Source organism: Sphaerodactylus townsendi, linkage group LG01, assembly GCF_021028975.2.
Source record: "Sphaerodactylus townsendi isolate TG3544 linkage group LG01, MPM_Stown_v2.3, whole genome shotgun sequence".
NCBI lineage: Eukaryota > Metazoa > Chordata > Lepidosauria > Squamata > Sphaerodactylidae > Sphaerodactylus > Sphaerodactylus townsendi.
The window spans coordinates 62311915-62328858 of NC_059425.1; the positions used below are offsets into that span (position 1 = coordinate 62311915).

The 16944-nt window shown below is 40.6% G+C and overlaps 1 protein-coding gene across 7 annotated transcripts in view; it reads left to right on the forward strand.

Annotated features, from left to right (window-relative positions):
- The first annotated feature begins 6729 nt into the window (after positions 1-6729).
- The window catches only part of DISP1 (dispatched RND transporter family member 1), a 93771-nt gene continuing 83556 nt past the window's right edge, over positions 6730-16944 (forward strand). For 4 of the 7 annotated variants that reach the window (XM_048502624.1, XM_048503058.1, XM_048502530.1 and 1 more), the window contains exon 1: positions 6730-6920. Coding sequence is in view for 1 of the 7 variants with exons in the window: in XM_048502481.1 (XP_048358438.1) it covers positions 6998-7033 (36 nt within the window). In the remaining 6 variants the exon portion in view is untranslated. Of the gene's footprint in view, positions 7034-16944 lie in introns of all 7 variants that reach the window. The other 3 variants (XM_048502965.1, XM_048502481.1, XM_048502705.1) reach the window with 3 other exon arrangements.

The following is a 16944-nucleotide window of genomic DNA, read 5'->3' on the forward strand; positions in this document are numbered from 1 at the left end:
TTATTATCGTCTGGGAAAAGATGTATTTAAAAACACTTGTGCTATGGAAAAATTACAGGAATACTTTAATTTTTATCCTCACAACCGCTAACATACATTAAAATCACTAGTTTACATATAATAGACATGGAATGGGGGGGTTGGAATTTCCTCTTTTACCCTTCATCATAAACATTTATGGAAAGATCCTCAACATGCATATGAAATGTGTCTTCAAAAATAGTCACACACCACTTTCTGATACTGGTCATCCCTAATTAATTTGAGAAGATCAACCCATTTTTATTGGGAGATTTTTACTGTCTTTTTCCACAAGATGGCACTGCATAACAAAATTCAATTTGACAGTGTTCTAAAGTTGCCCAAAAGAGGACTTTTTTGTTCTGCCATTACATTTGTTCAGAAAGATAAGTGAGCAGGAAAGTGGAGGAGGAGGATTACTGCTGTTTTCAGAAGTTATGCTTAGCTGGCTTGTTTGCATTGGCTATACCTAAACGTAAAATAGATTGTGTTATCTTTCTACCTTTCACAAGGAAAACAACTTACTGCTCTTTGGTAATAGTACCGATCAGAGATGAGGCTTGAGGTGATGTACCTCACACTTCCATTGTGATTAGGACCCTCCTTTTCATTCACCACAAGCCTCATAAGGAGGGAGGGAAGTGGCAGCCACACCCCACAGGAATACTTTAATTTTTATCCTCACAACCGCTAACATACATTAAAATCACTAGTCTGCATATAATAGACATGGAATCTTTGCCTTCAGCCCAAGTTCAACTTTAGAAATTCTTCCCCCTCTTTCTAAAAACAAACTGCAATATATGTAATGCCTTTTATTCGGACTGACTAAAAATCTTTGGGCTGCAGCTTTCATTTCCCTCTTTCTGATTCTTATAAATCTTATAAACAGTTCTCCACAATCATATGTATGTCTTAATCCCCTTTCTCTACCTTTCTGGAACAACTTGTTGCAGACAGAATACGTGGATGCTAATATAACAAAGATAATATGTTTATTGCTTTTTTTCAATGCAGGAGATCCTATGTATTTTATTTATATTTTATTCAATTTTTAATATTACCCCTCCCCTGCTGGGCTTGAAGTGATTGCCAACAACAAATACAAATCATCATTCAGTACAATAAAATAAAATTCAGAGCTAAAAACTGTATATTATCTATACACATACATCTAAAATTGGTTAATGGCAATACAATTCGATTTCCAATAAAATTAATCAGCATATCAGGAGGGGAAAGGGGGAGGCCAAGCTGGTACTACTGTTGCTGTCTCAATCATATGCCTGGAGGAACAGCTCTGTCCTGCACGCTCTGTGGAACTGCATCGCAGGGCCCTGGCGAACCTTTGGCATGCATACCAGAGGTGGCACTCAGAGCCCTCTCTGTGGGCACGCGCACACAGAGTTCGTCATGTAGGGGGAGTGGAAAATCACACACACACCCCACACACACATCTAGGCTGGCCTTGCTTCTGAGTAAACCCTCCTAGGGTCGTGATTCACCCATTCAAAGTGTTGCACGGTTGCTTCACCAAGCTTACTCCTGAGTAATGCACGCCTTGTTTTGTAGCCCCATTTTCTTTCAATCCCTTTACAAGTCTGAAAGTCTAGAAACTGCCAGGTGTCTGTAGCACAGAGCAAGACAATGAAAACTTATTTTAACAGTATTATGGCTTGAGTCTTATGAGTGATAATCACCCCTTCAGCTTGTTTCTATTCCCTAAGGAAGCATCAGAGTAAAGAAACAGCCTGGCATCCACAGGAATAACATTTGACCTGGAGTGTGGCATAAGCTGTATGTTAGGAATGCCATTTCAGATTTTGGGGGTGAGGAATTCCTGCAAAGCTCTTAATGATGATCAAGACCAAACTACCATAAAAATGTTAAGAGCTTCTGATGTGATTATTTTCTGCTTTTTTATACTTCAGTTTCATAGTACTCATGTTTTCTGTAGAGATGGCCAAAGATATAGCAATGTCTGATACAATCATATCTGGATTGTGTGTGTATATGTATGTATGATTTTTATTTCTTTAAACATTTATATCCTGGTTTATCTCCTCAGACTCAAGCAGTCAACAATGCAGCATGAGGCTGCAAGCAAATAAAACATAACAGTCCAATTAGCAGTATTTTAAAATGCACAGATTAAAAACACGCAGTATTTTTTAAAAGGCAGATTAAAACCGAGCAGAATCAAAAGAATCTAGGTACCTGATGTATTTTATTCTTTAGTGTACTTTACCTGTTGTTAAGCAGTGGAGGAAAATATTCTGTTTCGGATAGAGATGTAGGATATTCCAGTGATTTGACAAAGGGACGTCAGGGTTCCTGAATTTATCCTAGTTCACACAGACTTCATCAAACTTAATTTTTGTAAAATTAATTTTTGTTTGAAAACCTGGAATAGAGTTCTTTACATATTCATAAATTACCTTCTGCAGTGCCTAGAACATTTAGATCCTTAATATACATTAGTAATGCTATGGAATATTCATAGAGCAGAAAGCTCACAGGAGATTAGGAACGTGTTTGAAGAAGGCTGTTTAGGAATGTTGGATGAAACCACTCAGATCCTATTATCCTTACAAACCAATTAGCTTCCCTGAGCTGAAGCTGGTTAGTTCCCTTCCTATATGCAAGACAGAAAGATACCACAGCAGATACACTGTCCCCATCCTCCAAGGAGCAATAGTCCTGCATCATTCTTGCATATAATCCAAAAATCACTTTTTCAGTGAATTTCTCCCACGCTTCCAATTTACTTAGTCATAGTGTAGAAGAAGTTGAGACGCAGAAGTATTCTATACAATAGTCTATCATCTCTGGAACTCTTTATCTTTGAAAACTTTTTCTGATTGATTCCTCTTTCACTGTTTGCAGGTCTTTGGTTCTCTTCACTTTGTTTTTTCTTCATATCCATATTTTCTGTCTTTGCTTACAACTGTATACAGGAATGTTTTAAAAAATCCTACTGATGTATCTATATGGCCATTGTTTTAAAAACTGCAAGTCTGAGTGACTGTGTGGCACTCACTGAAATAAATGTAATATTTAACATATAGTTTAAAATAACCCAACTGACAAGTGCCCAGAAAATTGCCATTTCAGTAAGATTAGCTAACTATCAGCACAAATAGATGCATGGCATTATTTGCAAAGTGTCAAGCACAGATTGTGCTGCTTTGCTATGAATTAAACAATGTCCCTTCAACTGCAGCCTGCATATACTTACTTGCATGCACATCCCATCAGACAAGGTGAGATTTACTTCTGAGTAGGCATACATAAGGTCAAATTGTATAATCCCTATTGTATGTTGTAATAAATCAAGCAGCATGCAGTGACATATAAACCAGAATGTAAAATGTTAAACCCTCACAGAGTCTAGGAGTATAAGTGACAGGCTGGGAGTGGATGAAATTTTAGAGACTTAAAGCTTCCGATAGGTTTTGAGAGGAGGAGTTCCAGAGAGAGCAGATGTGTTTTAGTGTCTGGGGGAGACCTGTGGCTTTGGCAGGAAGAGAGAGTATTGGGAGAGAAAGAGTCCCTAACCCTAGCCAGGAAGGAAATTTACCTCTAGGGATAGAAGAATTCCTAGCCCAAGTTCTTGAAACAGAGCTAATCAGTCTTCTGGACAGCATGCGTAGAACTGAGGGATCTGACAGGGAAAGTGATTGTGTCAGAGAGAGGCCATTCTCTTGTCAGTCAGGGTAAATCACACTGCATGTGTGAGAGAGATTTCCCATTCTTAGTTCTGTAGCAGGATTTACTTAAGACACTGAGGTAATCCTAAAGTTTGAAAAGTCTGAAAGGGAAATGAGTTACAAAATACTCCTTTCTATATAGTTAACAAGGCACCAGAGTTACCGAATGAACCTCTGGGTGCTAGCTTGAATATAGTCTGTAGAACAGCTTGGAAGTCTATCATATTTTACAAGCATTAAGACCTCTGTGGCAAACTGACATCTTTTCTAAAAGCCAGTCACTGTCTGTGCTGAACTTTGAAAACACCTAAATATCTGTTCATAAAAAATGCCTCTTTCTATGCTGACAATTCCTAAGTCACCTAAAGTTGTTAATAAAATTCTACAGTTTACTTGTTCTACTTTTAAAAAGGCTTCTTGCGTGGTTATCTGAGGTAAAAAAAAGAGGGAGAAGTGAAGGAAAGGGGGGGGGAATCACTTCAGTTCCCAAAGCTGGTTCGGTGAAATATTTATTTTGAAATGGAACAGGTGGGACAACCAAAGAGAACCTCTCCCCCCCCCAGCCCCCGGCTAATATATACACATAGAAAAGCTGATCAGTGAAGAAAATAAGACCTTAGAAGATTTAGGAAACATTAACATTAAATGTTAATCATTAACCGCTGGTTTTATGTATTTTAAGATGTTTTATTGATGGAGCTCATATATTGTGTATTGGATCTGCTCCTGCTTAATGTTTTATGTTTCATATTGTGTTGTTCACCGCCCGGAGCCCTTCGGGGATCGGGCGGTATAGAAGTTGAAAGAAAGAATAAATAAACAAACAAACAAACAAACAAACAAACAAACAAACTGTCTTCAGGTATTGGAATGTGGAAGAATTTTCCCCTTGTGATCCCCACATACACATACTGACTTGGTGACCTCATTATAATCAGTAGGATTTTCTTCCCAATACTTGTGTTCTGATAAGGATGTAAGAGTTTGTTTTCAGGAGTACACATTTGTTTCATGAATACATTAATAGCTAAAATGTGGTTAGGATCAGGAAATAATGGCCTGTTCTCAAGGACACACATTTAGTTCTGTATAGTCTGGGTTAGCTAAACACAGAATTAGGTTAAGTGTCTTTTGTCAGCACTTTTTATTTATTTACTCAGTAGTAACTACCATATCCTGGATCTGTACTCTTGCAGTGCAATCCTGTGCAGAAACCCATTGAAATCAGTTGGCTCAGTGAAGTGATTCTGCATAGGCTTGCAATGTAAATCACTAAAATGGACTAGAAGCACTATCCTAATTGAAAAGACAGCAGAATACCTTTGAATTATAGACTGGGTGAGCAAATGTTGTTTGAAGTGTGGTAAGGGATAACAATTCAGGTTCTGCTCACAAACTTGTAGGCATATGGGCTTTCCATCTTGCTCTCCAAACAACTTTTTCTTCCATACCGTCTCACCTTTTTTTGGTAACCTTTGGTTCTAGGTCACACTAAAGAAACCAACCTCCAAGCAGGGCTTGAAGATCTGGAATTTACAGCCAGCTCCTGGGGGGGGGGGGGGGGGGAGGAAAGGTGGTTTGGGAGTGCAGAATATGTGGCATTACATCCTACTGATGTCCTGCCTCTCTCCCCAGGCTATAACCTCAAGCCTTCAGACATTTCCCAAGCAAGCCAAAATTGGCAACCCTACTTACCTTATCACATTTCAGCACATCTTAATAATTTTTCTCCAGTTCAGCTACTCACAAACAGGTAATCTAAAAATATACAACAAATTCAGTCTATTCAGCTGTCTTTAATCTCCAAACATAGTGTGGAAGTTAAAGAACTCAATAGAAAAATGGAAAAATTCCAAATATAACCAGCCCTTGGAGCTATAACTTACAATAAATTTAGTCTTGGAAATCAACTAAACCTCCAAATGCATTCTGACTCCCATCCTCACTAACAGCATTTATTCAGTACAGGACTTTAATTAATCTTCAATGTATGTTCATGAAAATCATTCTTCACTCGTAGATTTTTAAAAGAGATGCGATGAAATTATCCTTTGAAGTATGAGAACCTCCAGGCTAAGTAAGAGATCTTCTGAACCTGTTACAAAAATATTTTTTAAAATTATCCGATACATTTTTCAGGTTCAAAAGAGAAACTATACAAAGTAAGATATTCACAGAATGGGACCTAAATTCAAATCATCACTTGTAAGAGCATGTTCTCAGTAATGCTCTTTCAATGGCATCTTCATGCACTTGATGAAATGAGCCCTGGTTCACCAAAGTTTATGCCATTTTTTATGAATATGCTAGTTTTTTAAGCAGTTTTTAAGGAGTTGCAAGATTTGTTTTTTTGGCTGCAGCAAATTAACGCGAGTGAACAAGACAGACATTCAAACATGTACTTCGTGTCCCGGTGCAATACTCCGCTCATGTAAATATCTATCTTAAATCGGGTATATGGATGAGATCAACTTTTAATAATTTGGAATTATTCAGATCCACCAACACCCACAACTAACAGGAAGATCTCCCACAAGAAATGAAAGCTGGGAAACTGACTCTACTATTGAAGATGTGTACAACACAAAAACACAAACATCCGCATGAGATCAAATGTTCAACTACTCCCGTTTGCAACAATGCTCTGATATATTTATCAAACGACAGAGAGACAGAACAGATTCCCAGCTCAGTTATGCTGTTTTGGAACGTGGGAGCTCGATGCAGTCAACCAAGTCTACTAATCGTGGCTAGACTTTTCCTTCACAATATTCCTATTGAAGTTTTTTTTTTAAAAGCTGGGTTTGTTAGTCGGCATTATAAACCACCGGCTGCTATACCAACGCTTAGCGGCATTAGAAATCGGGACCCCGCCACACTGAAGATGGCGGCGCGGTTTAGCCACGCTCAAGATGGGGCTAGTCTCAATAACCGGCCCGCCCCCTTTTCCTTCCACTCTCCGTCTCCTTCATGCCTAGCCGCTTTCCCGGCAGTGATTTCCGGAGAGAGAGAGAGCCCGTCCCATAGTAACTGAGCTACGTTTGGGAGCCCCTAGAAGGACCACTCACTTCCTGCCCCACAGCCATAACGGGGAGAGAGCGGAGACAGGCGAGGCAGCAAAGTGAGGAGGAGGAGGAGCAAGGGAGAGGAAGCTGAGCTCCACGCGCCCCCCTCCGGAGAGCCGGGCAGGTACTGACTCAGTCCCCTTCTTCACTGGGGCCCCAGGGAGGAATTGGGGGGAACGAGAGGGCAAGTGGAGACGGCGGATGCCCCCTTCCCCCGTTCTCCGGGTATTTGGGCAGGTAGGGAACCGCTCTTTTCCTGCCGGACTTCGAGAAGGCCCAGCAAAGCTCAAATACTCCTAGAGTCGCTGGACCGGACCTGGGTCTCCATTTGCACTCTTTTGGGAACGTGATTGATTTGGGGCTCATTTAAATGCGGAGTCGGGCTGTTTGAGAAGCATCAGGATGGCGGGAGTCCCCGAATGAGTGTTATTTTAATAATATTAAAGTAAGTGTAGAACATTTTAGTGGAGACATCAGAGGGCATCTGCCTTGTGTCCTTGCCCAGTAGCATCTCCTCTTTGGACTAAACGTGGCAAGTCCAATTTGATAGCATTTCGTAAGTTAAAGCAGCTGTTTTTCAAAGTGTGTAAAAATTTCCTGCCTCTACTCCCTTTGAAAGTCGCACCGTGTTAGTTGGCCAGCCTGCTTGCATTAGGTCTTTGCATCCAGCGCTTGTTCTCTTTCTGAATCACAAAGAGACTGCTGAGCAGTCTAATACTTCACTAATGATTTTAGGGACAAATTTAGATGCTAAAAGATTCTTCCTACCATTTTTACGGGTCCACAGAGCATCTGTGCTCTGCTAAGGAAAGGTGTGTTTTTGTAAAGGAAATAGAATTGTACGATGGCATACTTAGAGCAGCTCCAGTTGGGTTCTGTCGTGTGCATTTTCAGGTGCAGGAAATTATTCAGGTGAATTCTGGTACTTCTTGACTTGGGACAGGCTTGAGCTGATGTCACGCTGCGCAGTCATCAGAGTCTGTGCTGTGTGACTTGACCAAACTTGGGAAAAAGGGTTTGGGGAGGCATGTTCTGAGGATTGGATGCAAAGAAATGTTGATTCACAATCTTCTGTCAGGACTAGGCGTCTCTAATTTTGAAGTCATCTAGGGGAGTCTGCCACTTTATTACGGAGAAATGGGAAATGTGCCATTGATGGCTCACTCTGTGCCTCAAAGGAGATGCTCTTATTTAGTTATTAACTTCTGACTGAGCCTGTGTTGAAAGATTTCCATTCTTGCATATTTGAATTATGTATTAAAATTCTTCCAGGTTGTTATACCTTGTGTATGCATAAACACACAATCTTCTTAAAAGTGTTTTTATACCTAAAGAACATAAGCAGGGTGAAATCGTTCAGGCAATTGAAGGGCTGAAGGAACACTATGGTTTGTCTAGCCTGGTGGTCTTCAGCCTTTCCAGACTAAGGAGTCATTGGGACTTTAAGCATATAATAGGAAGTTGTACAACTATCAATGACACTTAATGTGAAAAGAGGGATCTCATTTGCCAAGGCAGGACCATGGGAAGCATTAAACAAAACCTGGAGTTGGGAACCACAAGTCAAGTATGAGGAGCTGTGCCATAGCCAGGAATGAGCCAACAGTGAATGCTAGAGAGGAATCCATTGTGAGGGCATGATTTCCTGTCTAATGTTACTTCTTGCTCTAAGACAAGTCATCCTAAATTTAAGGAAGGGACTTTACCAAATAACTATAGTAGTTTCAGAATAAACATTAGTGTAATAAGGTACTTTATATTGCTTCTCCTAGCTCACTATATATTTAGACTGGCCACAGCTCTCCAGGGCTTTATTTGCAGATATTGCTTAGGCCTGCTGCCAGGAATCTTTTAACTGGAGGTGTCTGGGAATCAAATATGGGACCTTCAGTGTGCAAAGTGTTTGCTTTAGGCTTCTCTCCTGTAGATTAGCAATAGCTTTTTTTGATTGATATTCTTATGTGCTTAACAAGGATCTGCTATACCAGAATATTTACATTCTTGTGCTAAGTATGAGTAAAATGCAGTGAGAGCTTTCTTAACTTTAGTCATAACATTTATGCAACTAGACTACTGCTTGTCCTAGACTGTTCAGCTTTTACTGAGGACATCTACTAAATAATCTGTAGTGAAATCAGAGACAGCAAATGCTTTTCCTACTTCTTTGTTAGTTTGCTTCAGGTGTGAAAACAATGTTGGGTTTTGTTAACGTTGTGTTTTTGAGGGAGCATGGTCTACAACATGGACTACATCTTTGGCATAGAAGACACTGAGGCTGGGTTCAGTGTCATTTCCCAAATATACCAAGGCCTGAGGTTCACATCACTTCTACTGGGCTACTTTAGAGCATTGAAACCTGCCCCTTGAAAACAATGCATCCACATCTTAACCATAGTAATGCCATCATAAAGCATTATTAAATATGATCTTCTTGCTCATCTGTGTTTCCCAATAGGCATTTCACAAGACCACACTGTGGGTTTCTCAAGCTGAACATTTTTACAGTTAAATGTATTTTAATTTATCAACGAAATAACTTATTGATTACATATGGCCTTGCCCGGTTTGTTCCTGGCAGTCACTTAAGAGATTTACACTTGCAGAGACCTACCACCAGACATTTAATTTTTATTCAAAAAAATAAGAATCTCTAGCTTGTGAGATACAGGTGATTTTTCTATTATATTCAACTGGTCTGAAACGGCATTAGGCTGTCAGTGAAAAAAGAATGAAGGAGATAATCTCAGAATAAATAACATGAAAGCTTTTTCTATGCACATCCTATATTTGAGACATGGACAACACAGATTGCATTTTAAAGGGGTATCTGGAAAGAAGCACAAATTCCAATTGACAATACTGATTTTCAGATCATTATCTTACTGCATTAGGCATTATTTTTCTCTATCATGTAAGCCATTTTCAAAATATTATGCTCAGCATTCTGTTTGTCTGTCCCTGGCTAGTTAAAACTAAAACCTTTTGGCTGACAAACCTGGGGTTTTGCTACAGGACAAAACATCAGAAGATGGGGAATTTTACTGCATTGTTTTAAATTCTTGTGATGGTTTGATTCATACAATTACAAATGGATATAAACATGATAAAGCTAGATGGTTTAGAAGGGTTAATTTGTTGGATAATGTAGACATGCATAACTTATCTAGGGAGTTGTAGCTGTTGATTCAGTAATCATTGGATTCTTTCAGATGTGTTAGTTTTGGCAACAACAAATATCAGTCATTGGGTGAGGAAAAATACATTTGTGAACCAACTTCTGTAATGATGATGTAGAATGTTACATAACTGTTGCAGAGCCTCATGACTAAGTTTTCTCTCATATTTGTGAAAGGGAAGAGCATTAAAATTAAATGTCATTTCTAAGAAAGCCACACTCTCTCCCCTCTGCCTCTCTATCCCCCACTAAGATCTAAAGGTTTAAATAGATCAAATATAAAGTACCAGCATGGTGTAGTGGTTAGAGTGTTCAACAAAGATCTGGGAGAGCAAGTTCACATCTCTACTCTGCCATGGAAACTTGCTGGGTGTCCCTTGGCCAGTCATGTACTCTCAGCCTAACACACCTTGCAAGGGTGTTCTGAGGATAAAATGGAGGAGAGAATAATGACATAAGCCTCTTGAATCCTCTCCCAGAGGAAATGTGGAGTATAAATAAATTATTGACCCATGACGTTTGTTATAGTTTGTCTCAAAAAAAAATGTTAGTAGGGTTGTATATTCCTCCGCACCAGAACTCAACATGCCAGACCTTCTTTGCTGAGGAATTCTCTATCTGGGTCCTAGTGCCTACGTCGCCCTGCTTTCCCCCCATCTGTCTGAAAGTTTGAAAATAAAAATACATTTTTAGCATTCAGTTTAATTATACAACATTAGCACCCAACTCAGTCACACGCCTTTACTCCAGGCTGATCTTCCCCACACACCTTGCCGATAGTGGTTAAGTGCTTTCACTGCCACTCACACGGTCAGGAGTTCGAGCCCCCTGTGGGTCAGATATTCTGGCAGCTAGCTCATGGTCAACTCAGCCATCCATCCATTCCTTGTTTGGTAATGAGTACCTAGCACACAGCTAGGTAAAGAATAGCCAGGGAAAGCAATGGCAGGGTAAAGAATAGCCAGGGAAAGCAATGGCAAACTACCCCACAAAAACAGCTTGCCTATGAAATCACTTCTTGCAGTGGTACCTCAGGGTTGAACACGACTGAAGGGGAAACTTTTACCTTTATATCCTAATGTGGAAACATGCAGCATTCTCGACTGCTGCTCCTCAATTGACCATACTAATATCTTTTCTGAAAGTGTATATGTGGTGGCGAACCTATGGCACTCCAGATGTTCATGAACTACAATTCCCATCAACCCCTGCCAGCATGGCCAATTGGCCATGCTGGCAGGGGCTGATGGGAATTGTAGTTCATGAACATCTGGAGTGCCATAGGTTCGCCACCATTAGGCAGACTATGTTTATAGGGTAGTTTGCTGTTGCCTTCTTCAGTCGTCTACACTTTACCCCCAGCAAGCTGAGTACTCATTTTACTGACCTCAGAAGGATGGAAAGCTGAGTCAATCTTGAGCCAGCTACTTGAAACCTACTTCCGTCAGGATGAAACTCAGGTTGTGAGCAGAGTTTTAACTGCAGTTTTACCCCTGTGTGCCAAAGAACTCAAAATAAAATAAGTAAATTCTAAAAGTTCTAAATTGCCCATTAAACATTCATATGTGCCATCTATCTTCCTGAAAATGATCTGTCAGGGATCTTTTGCACATTTGTAAAGCCTGTAGCCAATTTTATTCGTAAGAATTGCAGCAACTTAACACTGCTTATTTTTTAAACCCCTAACCAAGTAAAATGAAACTAGTATTAAAATTCCACAACTATTCTTGGATAACCAAGCCAAACCATATTTTTCAAAAAAGATCTTAATAGCATTTCTGGATGAAGCTCATGTATTAGATTTGATGAGCCTCTGTGAGCAGGAAATAGAAAAACAACATTCATGAACAGTGCTAGAGAATGCCCTTGTGGTCCTAAGAAAAACCTTTGTGGTTATAAGGTTAGTTACTTTTGTAATATAAAATGCACTTGAGATTTTGTCCATTATGTATTAAGTATTGCAGAAGCCTTGGAAGGTTAAAAGTGTTTTTGGATAAATATGAGAGCAAAAACCCAAGACTTACTTATAATAGAGCCTTGGGAGCTGTAAGTTGTCAATCTTATGCTGGGCTGCCTTTTTCCCCCTCTCTATCTCTCTGCTTGTTTGTTGTATTACCAGGCTTGACATCAACTTCTAATGCTGGTTTCTGCTCTGTGACCTTTCACTGTGCTGATGGTATAATGACGTTGGGAAAAGCTGTACAATATAGGTCTTGTAATTTGCCTTTCAAAATCAATTGCTGGGATGAGTTGTGGTTCCCCTCAGACCTGCTCCTGCAAATACTCCTCCTCACTGTCCATGCAGAGCCTGTGCTGGGCTGCCAGGTGTGCACCTTGTCTTCTGTTCTGTAGGGCTCTGCGTGTTCTCTTCCTCCTCCTCTGTTCCTGAGGCTTTGGGAATGAGGGAGGTGAGCAGGCTGGCATCTGGCTTTCCACAGCTTGCTCAGAGCTGGAGGGCTGCACAGTCACTGCACTGGTGTCTGGCTGTGGTCTCATGTCTGGCCCTACAGAGGCTGCTTCTCCCTGTGCTACTTCTACTATTGGCTGTGGACAGGAGCCAGGATTTCCTGCTGTCTCTTCATCAGAGGAGTCCTCAATACCCACAGGTCCATGACAGGATGTGTCAGATGCCAGAAAAAGCAAAGGTGATCCTCATTCTAAAATCATGTTGGAATCAAGATACAGAAATTCTATGTGTATTCCATTTTGCTTTTTGATTGAGTAGCTGGTATCTACCCAATCAGGTAGACACATTTTTTTTTAAAGTTGCACTCATCAAAAAGTTGTATTTACCAATACTACTACTGCTGCTGCTGCTGCAGGGAATGCAAATGTGAATCACTCCCTGGACAGAAAAACCCCACCTGCAATATTATACTATCAACCACACCTTTGCATAGCAAATTCCACTCAAACACTTACTGATTGGTTCCCCACCTGGGGACATGACAATTTATACCCCACTAAAACATTCCCTTCTCACTGGACACAGTGTGTAACAGACTTCCCTCTGTGATACACCTCAGAAGATGCCAGCCACAGATGCAGGCAAAACGTTAGGAACAAGATCCACCAGACCATGGCCACACAGCCCGGAAAACCCACCACAACTAGTTGCACTCATCAGTTGAGGGCTTACTTAACATTTAATGCTATAAGAATTTTATGGAATGCTTTAAAACAGGGTTTCTCAACCAGGGTTTCTAGGTTGAACTCTTGGATCAATGAAGAATTTAAATCTTTTCAGACATTTCCCTGCACTGAATATATACAGGCCTACACATGAAATGAATATGATGATTTTGTAATGAATGGCCTGTATTTGAGCCTAAATGTGCAGTGGTTCCCCGAGGCCTGAAAAATATTTCAAGAGTTCCTTCAGGGTCAAAAGGTTGAAAAAGGCTACTCTAAATCATTGTAATGTCTACTACTATAATAGATTTATTCAAAATAGCCCTCTAAACCTGCAAATTTGCCATAAAGTTTTAGTAGTGCTTTTAATGTATGAAGTATTATTATTATTAAGTCCATACTTTCAGAAACATTGACAATTAAGGTTGTTGTATTTTATTTCAGAGTAAATTTATTTGGAAGTAGAAGACTTAGCTTGGGAAGGCTGAAAAAGCAAAACGGATTAACTACGGGTACAAGTCATACATCTCTGTTTCAACTGGAATGTTGTAGAGAATGGTATTTCTCAAATAACAGTTGTGCTTCAGGGTAATGGCAGATGTAAAGGTGTGAACTAAGAAACTTCACTTGAAGCCTTTTATTTTACATCCATAAATTACTGTTCGCTGCATGGGTGTGTGTCTGTCTGAGAAGCATAAACATGCTTACTAGTCTGCTCCAACCAATCTACTAGCACAAGATTTCGAGACATTGTTGCATACCACAAAATGACTTGGTAAATGCTTTCTCCTGCTTTAGATGAAAATGCCAGCTCCTCTCTGTAACCCATCAACAGCTTGCTCTGAACTAAACTGGCTTTTCTGTGTTGGTTCTCCCATATGTACTAGCTCATTTAAATCTACTCCTGACCATCGTGTTTTTCTTTTTCTTTTTTCCTCTTGAACCTTTCCACCATTAACTTGTGACTGGTTAGATCAGTATATTAAAAGGTCACCCCAAATAATTGAGCAGCACAAATTATTTTGTTTTGTTAAACCATAGGAGACAGGCACAGATAGAAAAGAAACATTAATTGATGTGACTTTCACCCAGGACAAAGTGCTTGTTACGAGACGGAGCTATTCCAGCATGGGCACATATGTGTATAAAACTCTAAAAGAAAGACAAAGTGCTTTTTTCCTCTGGAACTATTGTTCTCATTGCATACCTTTTTATGCTGATGCAGTTAATTAAAACTTGCAGATTAATGAATTAGGATGTCTTTAACTGACTGTAAATCCCAGGTACTTTGCTTCTGCCAACAGCTTGAACAACAAAAATCATCTTCTGTACCATCTTGATCTTATTTCCTTGATCATTGTCTAATGTGATCGTTGGATATATTAACAATCATCTTTTCCTTTCTACAAAGAGCAAAAGCCAATCCTGATGCAAAAGAATAAATACTCGCAGATACCAAAAATTGCAAGGATTTCACATCTTGTGTATATACTGTCAGGACTGGGAGATGTAATGGTTTTTAATTTCCCCCATAAGTCTAGAACTTCATCTCTTGACAATATTGTCAATAGCTGGAAGTTTTACTGTACAGCTGAGATTAGTAATAGTTTTGATTGGCTCTTCTAAGAAATGACTTTAGGGTTGCATTTATGTAATTGGTTTATCAAAAAGTGTCACTGTATGCTGATAATTCTTTGCAGTTGTTCTGTGGTTACTCTTCATTTTTCATGATCAAATTGTGATGTGTGGTCACAGTTCAGTGGTTAAATTTTATTTGAATGTTATAATGTTATGACATTTCTGTTAAAAATGGCAACATAGCTCATTTTGTGACTTATTTAAGTAAAATATGTATCAGTCCATCAATCAATATTGCCAACATAAGGTAAATAAGGCACAATTAAAAGGCTAAATTATTTTGAAATTGTAAATATATATCTAAGACAGGGATTCCCAAAGTGGGCAGTACTGCCTCTCTGGAGGCAGTGGAAACATCAGGGGAGGTGTGAGAAATTTTGAGGTGGTAGGGGGGCGGCAGAGAATTTTGGACAGTAGGGGGATGGTACAGGGATTCCTGGGCCAGCTGGCAAGAAAAAGATCTTTTCCTTCCTTCCTGGTGACTGGTGAGTTTTAAAGGAAAAGCAGCAGCCCTCTCCTGTGTAGCTTAGGGTGTAAAGAAGAGCCGAGGCAAAGAGCCCCGCTGCTGCTACTTTGCAAGGCAAGATTGTTTTTGCAACAGCACTCCCTTCGCTATGTGGCCTTGGGGAGAGGAACCAAGGCAAAGAGCCCTGTCGCTGCTGCTTTGCAAGGCAAGATTTTTTTCCCCCACAGCACTCTCCTCACTGTGTAGCCTGGGATGGGAGGGGTGAGCAAAGGCAAGATCCAGCAAGGGCGTTTTTAGTATTCAGTTTCCATTCCCCATTTACATGGTTCTCTCAAAAAGACACTGCACTGTGGGACATGGTCAAGATCTACTTTATTACCATCCCAACATCATATTTAGTAGAGCAGGTCTTCAGTGGAGTCACCCAGCTTCTTTCCAAACAGAGACACAGACTGAAATTACTGAATGTGGTGATATAAGACTTCCTCTTAGTGCCTTGCAGTTTGATGTCGAGAAGCTGATATCCTTGCACCAAGTGCATCCATCCCATGAAAACTGTGAAGACATAACGGGTGGGATGCAGATACACACTTTCATATGGCTAAAACAGATCATTAAATTGGTTTACTTTTACTAGGTCATTTTTTATTTGTGAAATATGTGTGTATGTTTACAGTGTTGGAAGTTTTTAATTTGCAGTAGACCTAATACCAAGGAAGAGGTGTATGTTCATATATTTGTGGTTGGTGGGGGGGGGGGGCACTAGGGATGCAACTTGGAAGCCAAGGTGCAGGCAGCTTGAAAAAGTTTGGGAACCACTGATCTAAAAGAATCTACTGGCAGAATAAAATTGGGAGCACAAAAAGTTTTGGAAACATAAAGGGTATGGGATAAGTGTGTAAATATTAAAAGGAGGAAAGGCATAAGGGAACAGTAAAGCTCGCAGATAAAAGACGATGACTATTAGATCACAGTGCACTTTAGTAAGATCACTGGCATGGAGTGCATTGGCCTAGAGTGGTTGGCCTTGGAGAGGTTGGCAGTCCTTTTGGTGTACCGGTCGCCTAGCACACCTGGGGACAGCCTGCCACGGCTGCTGGAGGTGGTGGCTGACTGGGTGTTGTGATTCCCCAGACTTATTGTCTTGTGTGACTTCAACGTCCATGTCGATACCGCCTCATGTACAGCGGCCATGGACCTAGTGTCATCCATGGCGACGCTAGGCCTCTCCTTAGTAAATTCTGGCCCCACTCATGAGGCCAGTCACACTCTGGATTTGGTCTTTGGGTCGGGAGTTGATTTGGTCATATCCTCTGTCGACAGAGTGCCATGGTCCAACCATTATGCCCTGACTGTTCGGATGGACCTGCCGCGCCACCCCTGTCTAGGTGATGGGCTGATTTATGCCCGCCCGCGGAGACTTATGGATCCAATTGGTTTCCTGAATGCTCTGCGGGATCCTGAACCTGCTGGCACACTCGATGAGCAGGTGGAGGATTGGAATTCCCGGCTCTCCGATGCCATCGAAGTTGTTGCCCCCCGGCGTCCTCTGTGTCCCCATTCTCAGCGGGCCCCAAGGTATACTGTGGAGCTCCGCCATATGAAACGGGGACTCAGACGTCTAGAGCGAGTGTGCAGGAAATCTCGTGACAAAGCTGTGCAAACATCTTATAGGACGTTTATGAAAGCCTATGAGATGGTGACGAAGAAGGCGAAGAGGGTTTTCTTCTCCTCCTC